The 9,298-nt window shown below is 44.4% G+C and overlaps 5 protein-coding genes across 5 annotated transcripts; 4 read left to right on the plus strand and 1 right to left on the minus strand.

Moving 5' to 3' along the window:
- Nucleotides 1–1,430: 1,430 nt before the first annotated feature.
- Nucleotides 1,431–1,708, plus strand: PHALS_06580 (protein translocase sec61 complex gamma archaeal and eukaryotic; the record flags this gene model as incomplete). The annotated part of the gene is made up of 2 exons (XM_024719892.1): nucleotides 1,431–1,527; nucleotides 1,590–1,708. The coding sequence occupies 2 exons, from the start codon at nucleotides 1,431–1,433 to the stop codon at nucleotides 1,706–1,708; spliced, it is 216 nt and encodes a 71-aa protein (XP_024585145.1).
- PHALS_15174 (uncharacterized protein) lies at nucleotides 1,707–2,382 on the plus strand. Its single transcript, XM_036407225.1, has one exon. The coding sequence runs from the start codon at nucleotides 2,047–2,049 to the stop codon at nucleotides 2,266–2,268; it is 222 nt and encodes a 73-aa protein (XP_036263470.1). The 5' UTR covers nucleotides 1,707–2,046; the 3' UTR covers nucleotides 2,269–2,382.
- Nucleotides 2,381–2,913, plus strand: PHALS_06581 (uncharacterized protein; the record flags this gene model as incomplete). Its single annotated transcript, XM_024719894.1, has 2 exons — nucleotides 2,381–2,474; nucleotides 2,543–2,913. 2 exons carry the CDS (start codon nucleotides 2,381–2,383, stop codon nucleotides 2,911–2,913), a joined length of 465 nt encoding a protein of 154 aa, XP_024585147.1.
- Nucleotides 2,914–4,256: 1,343 nt separating this feature from the next.
- Nucleotides 4,257–6,307, minus strand: PHALS_06582 (aspartyl glutamyl-trna(asn gln) a subunit; the record flags this gene model as incomplete). Its single annotated transcript, XM_024719895.1, has 8 exons — nucleotides 4,257–4,718; nucleotides 4,788–4,887; nucleotides 4,956–5,230; nucleotides 5,285–5,369; nucleotides 5,431–5,549; nucleotides 5,622–5,716; nucleotides 5,786–6,231; nucleotides 6,288–6,307. The coding sequence occupies 8 exons, from the start codon at nucleotides 6,305–6,307 to the stop codon at nucleotides 4,257–4,259; spliced, it is 1,602 nt and encodes a 533-aa protein (XP_024585148.1).
- Nucleotides 6,308–6,354: 47 nt separating this feature from the next.
- On the plus strand, nucleotides 6,355–7,580 carry PHALS_06583 (protein disulfide-isomerase domain; the record flags this gene model as incomplete). The annotated part of the gene is made up of 2 exons (XM_024719896.1): nucleotides 6,355–7,521; nucleotides 7,554–7,580. The coding sequence occupies 2 exons, from the start codon at nucleotides 6,355–6,357 to the stop codon at nucleotides 7,578–7,580; spliced, it is 1,194 nt and encodes a 397-aa protein (XP_024585149.1).
- Nucleotides 7,581–9,298: the final 1,718 nt, after the last annotated feature.

The following is a 9,298-nucleotide window of genomic DNA, read 5'->3' on the forward strand; positions in this document are numbered from 1 at the left end:
CAGTGCTCATCCAGCACAAAAATCGAACTATGCATTAATCCATACAGCGACAGCTTGAGATTGTACACGTAATGATGAATGGATTGATGAAAGTCGCCCTGGGGTTAAACCATAAAAATGTATTTCTTTAAGCACTCTATTGAGCAAAGCGATCTTAACATCCATTTGATGTATAGTCAGGCTGTACTTTACACTGAGTCTACACAACCGCTTCCTCGAAAAGATAGGGTGAATGCGGAAGATTTTGGTGCGAGCCGCATTCCTCCATTGAATTAGTAACCGTTACCACACTGAAACAGGGCCTGACACCATTGCGACGATACTAGCTCTTAGATCCTGGGAGTTTTCTGCTACTTTCTGCTTCTCTTGACAGAATGAGAGCTTTGAACGCACTCGATGTGCCCGGTCAGGCTGCACGAACATAGGATGCTACCGTTACTACTCCGCTAGCCTAGCAAAAAGAATTCCTGCGTTTGCGTCTGGGTCTCCAAGGACTCGGACGCTCAATATGAGCGGCCTGACGATGTGTGTCGTCTGTTTCCCACCGGCAACTCGATTTGGGCGCTTCTGCAGGTGTTAAACAGCTTACTCTCAGAGCTGGAGATTGCTTCAGCAATGTACCAGTCGAGCGACTATCGCATTCATCTTTTGGGTGCCAGTCCCCGATTTCGTCGGGTCCAAGATAGACATGTGCTCACTTATCTAATTATTTGTATTGGGGGCAGATGCTCGAGAATTCCATGTTCCATCTTCACTGAGGACACAGGTGCTTTCACGACGCGATCTAGAGATTGACTAGAAGTGCTATCAAGTGCAAAAGCGTTTTGCACCGAAAAATTCGAGTCAAGAGTCCGCGTTTACAAACGCATAGAGGTTGCTACCGCAACTAGTTCCCAGATTTGTAAAAGTACATTTACACAAGACTACTTTATATTAACTGATACTTAACGAACACGTTTTAATTTTCCTTGTATTTGAGGTGTCTGTGTGCCTCGTGTACCACCCGCGTCTTCTTCATACGGATGCTTCAGTACATACTAAATTTATTATATTTATAATCAAACAAAAGTGCAATGTGAATTATGAACAACTGTACAGTATTGATTCGATACACCGTGTAAGATATGAGTATGCCTACCCTGCCACATTACCCCCTCTAGCTTAAGCGCACTTCCTTACCTACAATAGTCAAAGTCTGACCCCTGATTTTTTCTTAAAAATTATACAACAAACCTTGCAGTCAATATTTGGGCATCATGTCTTTTAGGGAGAACAATAAAATCTACTTAAACACGTGTCAGGCCAGACATTTTAGCCAATGCTGAATCACTTGAATTGCGATTTGATAAATAGATGTCACCGCAACGCGTGGCATTTGTAGTGTCATTCTCGTATTCTCCCGAAGGAAATCTTTCCTACCCTTTTTATCAATGTCTGACATCAACGCGCTCGTACTCCAGCCATTAAATCAGTTTTTTAAGAACTCACTGCACCTGATCAAGAAGTGCAACAAGCCCGATCGAAAAGGTATGGCTCGTCAGGTCCCTTGAGATGCGCTAATGTTCCACTCTGACTGGATTCTTGTGTAGAGTTTGCCCGTATTGCCGGCGCCACGTCCGTGGGTTTCCTTATGATGGGCTTTATCGGATTTTTCGTGAAACTTGTGCATATTCCCATCAACAATATTCTTGTGGGTGGTGGCGCCTAGTTCTTTAGCAGTTGGATTTCACTGTCGCTTAGCTTCTGCAAGTTAATCGCTGAATAGACATTAGTTGTACGTTAAAACACTTCCGACTGTTCAATATCTATGCAGGACGCGTCAGAGGCGATGGCAAAACTTTTCTAAATCAACAATAGATCAAGCAACAAGATCAAATAGCACGCGATCGTGGCAAAAAGCTACTACTACCAATGATGTACGCGCAAGAAGCATTTATAATAGGTTTATTCTGATATAATATACTGATCGTAGAGTTTCTAAGACCGCGCTAAAGTCAGCTCTCATTAGATGAATATTATCCCGCTGATCAAACTCGAAAAGGTTTGATGACACTTCAAAGCGCCAATGAATTAGGAATTTTCCGAACATTGCCCTTAACGTTGGCAAAAAGGAATGCCACCTTCCTAATCGAATGGTGCACTGCGTCTGGAGAAACGTTGCTGCAAACAGCAGTGCTCCACCACCAGCTTGAAGCAGACAATTACTGCTATATCATAGCGCCTCACCGCAAACGAAGCTTTCAGAAAAAACGAATTTGCGAGCGGTAACGGCCCCGATACATAATCCAGCAGCACGAAAGTTAAACTTCGGTACAGTCGCCTGCTCGACACTGCTGAAGCTACACCGATACATTACGCCTGTGGTGTATGACAACTTGACATGCTTAAGCTGCTTCTGTCTGTTGTCTCACCTTTACATGATACAGCAGAGCGTTGGCGACCGGACAGTTTGTTACAATGGGCAATCACAAGTGGTCAGTCTGCCGTAGTGGAATTTCTCGTAATTCAAACCCGTCTGGAAGCTGATTGCTTTGATGAGCAGGGAATAACTCGGTGGCGATTGCCGTGCAGGCGCTCGCGACGTTTGATACTCCTGCTCGACTAAAAATACTCGAGGCTATTTTCCAATCACTATTTCGGCGCGATCCTACACATGGAGATGCTGATATCAATCACAAGAACATGCGCGGCTTAACGGCTTTTGATGTGGCTGAAACAACAGCAACTAAACAGATTCTTATAAAATTCGGTGCTCGGACTGCCCGCATCATTTCTGTGGAGGAAGCTCTTCGCTGGAATTGCAATCGATATCGAGACGAGATCGGGTATCTATCTATCTGTGCCTGGACGATGCCGACTGTTTTTTCGAGAGAACGTTACTTAGCCCGCTCAGTTTATGCCTTTTTTGTCTAAAATTTTGCACTTGTATTTTTTTGCTGCTTATACAAGTCATTTAGACGATTGGTCATGTGTGGATCCTATGCAATATAGGCGAATATGTTCGGAGTGATAAGAGCATGACGTTATAGCAAATACTCGGCAGCATTCAGGGACTTTCTAAACATGTGATGATGGTCCAGCCTATCGATTATGCTGGCTCCAGTTTCTCAACGAGTTTTTAAACACACACATTGAAGCCTAATGCAAAGAAGTCCACCTTTCGCCGCTTATAAGCTCGACCAATTTAAAATGTGTTGAAGAAATAAAGCCTCATAGTCGATGTGTGAATGGGCGTAAGCAGAAAAAATCATTTTGCTGATCACATCCGCCACTCGCTCGATCAAGAGTCGAGGTTGGACTCACGTTGCTGCTGAAGGCAATCTTGAGGACAAACTAACCCACCGCATACAACCTGGAGCATATCGCCATTCCTTACCGCTTCGAAAGTGATCCTACAATGACGGTAGAAGTGACGTTGCATGACCCATCCACCCGGGGAGCTCAAACCAATTTGGAGTCAATCATTGTCATATTGCATTAGCAGCGTTTTTTCGCGCAAGCTTCCTGCTGCGGAATCTGCAAGCCGCTTACGCTATCTACTGGTCTTTGAGGCCTTGAACAGATTTGAAATATTAGCTTTTTGCATTTGTTGCGGTTGATTCTTTTAGCAATACCAACGTGTTGTCATAGGCGGGAGAGGCAGATTTTCAGGTAATAGCATACAATGCATGTGCACGAAGAAATTACTGAAAAGCGACAAGTCTAGAAGCTCAGATTTGAAGCATAGCCAACCGAATATTTTTTACGTTTAAGGATGGATATGTGAACGCGGATTGTGTTAACCCAAAGCTATTATTCATCTTCTGTCTTGCGCAGACCAGTAAACGCTGATGTGATAATCATAGCAACGGAAACAACACACATTAGGTGGTCCAAGCGCAGCTTCAGGGCAAAGAAGTTTAACGATCATATTTGCATTTAGTGAAACTTACGCCAAGATACATTCATACTTTGAACTGGTGCATTGATTAACTATGATGCTTGCCTCGCTTTCGATTTTGAGATGGTGATGTAAAGTAGTCGGTTGTCCAAATCCACATATTTTTATACTCTCAAATTTTTGGTTTACTGCTCATCTTGAGGGTTTTGGAGCCAGAATTGAGGATCTACGACGTTGTTGCATCTATTCAACAGCGGATCAGTTATATGCGCGCTTGTAAATCACCAGTAGCCCATCCTTTACCATTCAGTCTGATTTCTGTGCTGAGCGAATTGACAGCATATTGAAGTTAAAATTGGAACAATTGGACCAGCCGTTATTTCAAATGTGACTTTTGGATCTTTCGTCTCATCGCGTGAAAGTATCCAAACACACGCGCCGGAATTTGGCTGCGGAAATGAGCCTGCTGCTCAATCGCATTCGCTACTTGCAGCACTCGCTCTTCTGTCTTGCAAGCACCCATGAGCTGCAGACCGAGAGGGTAGCTACCATCCATCGTCAAGGCAACTGGTATGGATATGGAAGGTAGACCTGCCAAATTTGCTGGCACGGTCATGACGTCATTAAGATACATGGCGACCGGATCTTCCTTTGCCTGCTCGCTTCTGACAAGAAACGGTGCAGACGGCGTCGTTGGGGTTAGCAAAACATCAATTCTTTGTTCGTCAAAAACTCGTTGGAAATCATGTCGGACACGTTGGCGCAGGACCAAACCTCGCTCGTAGTAATCAGTTTTGGCACCTGCAGATAGCACAAACGCACCAGAAAGGACACGGCGCTGAAGGACAAATACAAGCAATAGTCATTTAGCTAAATGATAGATACTTTAAATTTTGGTGGCACTCACTTGCACTTCTTCACCGAATCCGTTCGATCGTGTTCTACAATACAAGTCACCAAGCGTTTCAGACTGGTCCTTTTGGTTTTCTAGCGCAATTTCCTTGGCCCTGATGTTCGTGCATCCAAATTATCAGTAAACGAAAATCGAAGGGTAAGCCTGTCGACAAAAGCTTACCTAATGCCGTATCGAACACCGTCATAGCGAGACAGATTGGAAGATGCCTCGGCACATGCCAAAATGTAGTACGCAGGGATGCATATTTTTGTCGTTGGTAGTGACGCACTAACGACCTGAGCTCCCGCGTCACGAAGCCAGGCGACACCCTTATCCCAGACATCTAAGATTTCATGAGGCAATTCATTAACAGAGTACTCCACTGGAATGCCCACTCGAACACCGGTTAGATCGATTTTATTCAATTGCTGTGATGCCTTTACTGTGTCTTGGCACTACGAAACAGCGTGAAATCTTTGTTGCCATCATTACAAAAACTTAAAACATACCCAAGCTTCAGACAGTTCATCAGTCATACAGGTGGAGTCCATATGGCAGCGACCCGAGATAGCTTTCAAGATGACGGCAGCATCGCTACATACACGCCAAGCATATAATAAGCGTAAATATCGCAGCAGTATTATCTTGCACTCACCCGACAGATCGAGCAAAAATACCCGGCGTATCTAACGAGCTGGCGTACGATATCATACCGTGACGCGATATTCGCCCGTAAGATGGCTTTAATCCGACTATACCACAATACGCAGCAGGCTTTTACCGGCAATACACAAACGATACCTTTTTCAGAACTGGATGACTGCAACCTATCGCCATATCACTCACCTGACGTACTGAGCCTCCCGTATCCGATCCGAGCGCGGCAAAGCAGCATCCCGATGCTACTGCAGCCGCACTACCACCAGAGCTTCCCCCAGCCACTGCCGCTTTGTCAGTTAAATTTTTTGACCACGGGTTTATGGTGGCTCCAAACATAGAGTAGAGTGTACCAGAGCCCATTGCAAACTCGTCCATATTAAGCTTGCCGAGAGGCACGGCGCCCTGATCAAGAAGTCTCTGGGTAGCTGTTGACTCATACGGAGCAACAAAGTTTTTTAGCATTTGAGAGGCAGCTGTTGTGGGTACGTTTTTCATGCAAAAAACATCTTTGATGCCAATAGGAATGCCGTCTATTAATCCTAAAGTATGGCCGGTTGCGCGCCGCTCATCTGACGCCAAGGCTAGCTCCAGCGCGCGATCAAAGTCCGTATACACAAAAAAATTAAGCGCTCGCGTTTTCTTCACCTGATTAATGCACGCCTGTGTTAACTCTACAGCCGATACATTACCTAGGGCGAGTGCATTCGCGGCGGACAGTAGAGACACTTTGCACCAGTTGCTGATGCTTTGCGACGATGAATTACGCTGTATGCGCTTTGATCTCATTCCGATCCGCCTATCATATTGGACTTATGTCAGCACGCTATCAATGGCAGCAGGGACAGCACGTACCACTGCAAGATGCCCATCATGTCTACCGCACAAAAGTGCTGGTTGAGATTCTATTTGAGAGGATAAGATGGGAATATTATATGATAGGTCATTAGAGTTGTTAAACGCTGTGTTGTACGCAATGCTACAAGTAATTCTGGTGACATCTGCTGTGTTTGCGGTATTCGCCTCGGAAAGGATAAACACAACTCAGAGTCAAGTAAGTCTGGTGCGCCCTGAGCGTGTTTCGCTCTTTCATAAACTAGAAATTGTGCGTACACTGGACATTAACAGCTTCAAGTCCATGCTTAATGATACGCATACCGTTTGGCTCGTGAACTTTTACTCCCCATGGTGTCCTCACTGTCTTCAGTTTGCTACTGAATGGGAAGATGTGGCAAAAATTTACGCCAAGGTAGAATCCATCCAACTAGGCGCCGTGGACTGCACAACACAGAACGAGATTTGCGACCGTGAGGGCGTTTACTCGTATCCTGGCATCAAAATGTACCATGTGCCACCAAAAAGTAAGGCAGCCATTGATATGTCCCATGATGATAACGTCTATGCCCGACATGTTGCCAAGTGGATCGAGGAGACACTAAAGGAAAACGGAATGGGGCCAATTATCAATGTAGGCGGGATAAACTCGAGCACCTCAAAGCATCGCGGTCTGATAAAATTATATAAATTTGGAGACCCAGTAGAGCCACTTTACAATGAAAAGGCTATGGACACTCGTATTAAAAGACTGAAGGATGCAGGAAGTACGGTGTTGCTAACGCTTGAGGACGGTTTCTTTATGGGCACGACAATGTTGACAGGGGAACGATATGAGGCTGCGGTAACGTGGGTACAGACACTGGCAATAGCTTTTCCGCTAAAAGAGAATCGCGCTGCGTTTGCGCTGCTTTTGGATTTGATAAGACAGCAGCAGACATGGAGTCAAAAAGACTGGAATGCTGTGTTGTACAAGTGGAAAGACTCGGCTAATGCGATCAGTTATCCTACGAATTTATTTGCCAGCAAGGAAAATTTGAGCTTGTGCACAACATTTACGTGCGGGCTGTGGACGCTGTTTCACAGTTTGACGGTCAATGCTGATCAGCTGCAGCCGAGCAAGGTCCTCAAAGCTATTCGACTTGTTGTTGAGCATTTTTTTGGCTGCGAAGAGTGCAGACGTCATTTTTTGAAGGCAAGCCCCGATATTATTGTTAAAACGCTGGCGCTTGCAGATGACGATGGCTCTCACGTCGTAACAATCTGGTTGTGGCTGATGCACAATAGAGTCAACCGAGTTCTTGGGAAACCTAGGTGGCCTACGAACGTGTCTTGTCCGAACTGCTTCTTCACCACTGATCAGCCGCTATCTCTGAACTTAGCGCAGTTGAATCTAGAAGATATCGCAACGTACACCAGAAATGTCTACAGGTTTGACGACCAGCTTAAAGATATCCAGCTTCACCAAAACATCACCATCATGTTGTGGACTAATCCTTTGATGATTGCTGGCGCATTGCTGATCGCATTCGTCATTACAACGTTATTGCTGCAAAAATATCTCCGGATAAAACCGAAGAAAACTCGAGATCATATGGCATGATTCGACTGCGATGCATACAAATACATTCACGACGGTAAAGTCTCGCGTTCTGGTATTAATGAAATAACTCAACATTCGCCAAACATACTCATAACATTAATTTTCGCTTGGATCGGTTATACAGCAGGTGGTCAAACAGATATAATTAGTCTCGCACCTCAGCGGCAGTACAAACCGCAATATTTATAGCATTTGCGCAATTATTTTCCGCTCACAACCTTACACATTCAATCAGAGCGTCGCGAATGCGAAAATGTTGTCTAGCTTGATACTACCGCATTCCTCGCAACTAAATTTCTTTGCACGTCGCCAACTCACGATACTCTTTGAAATATATAGAAATTCACATGACCCCTACAACCCTGCTAGACGATAATGAAGCATAGCCCATAGAGATAAGCTCACGTGAAGCTACGGTTTGTAGACTGTTCAGAGATTACGTTGCACTGAACAGATTTTCGAGCATGTACTGAACGCAAACGAATTGGAATAGATCAGCTACTTCTGTATGGCGGAAAGCATTTTCGATTAAGCTGATAGCAATGCTTCAATTACGCGAAGGTCTTCTAATGAAAACAGAGCACGCAGGATATTGCGACAAATGAGCTGGTAATGAGTCATTCGAGGGTGATGTAATATTTCTTAATGATACATGCACACGACACATACGAGCTTTTATTGGTGCGTGTTACATGCTCAAGGATCCAAGCTTTAGACTGATGCCCTCCAATGTGCAAATAGAGACAAGTGATAGGAAGTAATTTTATCTTGCAGCGTGGTGTGGATAGTATTGGTAAATTGTCTTAATGAGCTCAGGATAAAAGCTTGAAAATTTCGCGGCTCACAGCCATCGTCATTGTACTTGGCAACTAATGGTATGCAGCGCGTCTGTACAACTATAACATCAGAGGCTTGAAGATGTACAGTGTTAGTTTTACAACTTTTACTTTTAAAAATGCGCTTGTCAGATTGTAAGGTTTGCAGCTTCAAACGTACGCTAACGCGATCTGGGGGTCGTTAAGACATAAATGAGCTCAATTTTTGTGCTTGGTGCTAATACGAAGAACCACCGCGAGGAAGCAAGTGGATAAGTCTTTAAATGGAAATTCTTGTAGAAAAATGCATTGTTGAAGTCACTGTAGATTAATGCATTGTTGAAGTCACTGTTTTCTAATATTGCGTGAATATAACCAAATGGAAAATTTGACAAATTGTATAGTCAACCTTAACTAGTGTTGTGACCCGGGTTGGTCATAACCCAGGTTAACCCAAGTCAGGTTTGACCCAAGTCAAATTGGATTGGTCTGGCCGTGACCCGGGTTAGGCGATGTCATCCTACACAAAGTTTGATGAATGATTTGTGCTCCTCTCGATGAGAGCAATCCATTTCTGCAGTTAAAATGTGTTCAATCTTATCCAAGACGGAGAA

The sequence above is a fragment of the Plasmopara halstedii genome (genome assembly GCF_900000015.1).
Source record: "Plasmopara halstedii genome assembly, contig: Scaffold_3060, whole genome shotgun sequence".
NCBI classification, from domain to species: domain Eukaryota; phylum Oomycota; class Peronosporomycetes; order Peronosporales; family Peronosporaceae; genus Plasmopara; species Plasmopara halstedii.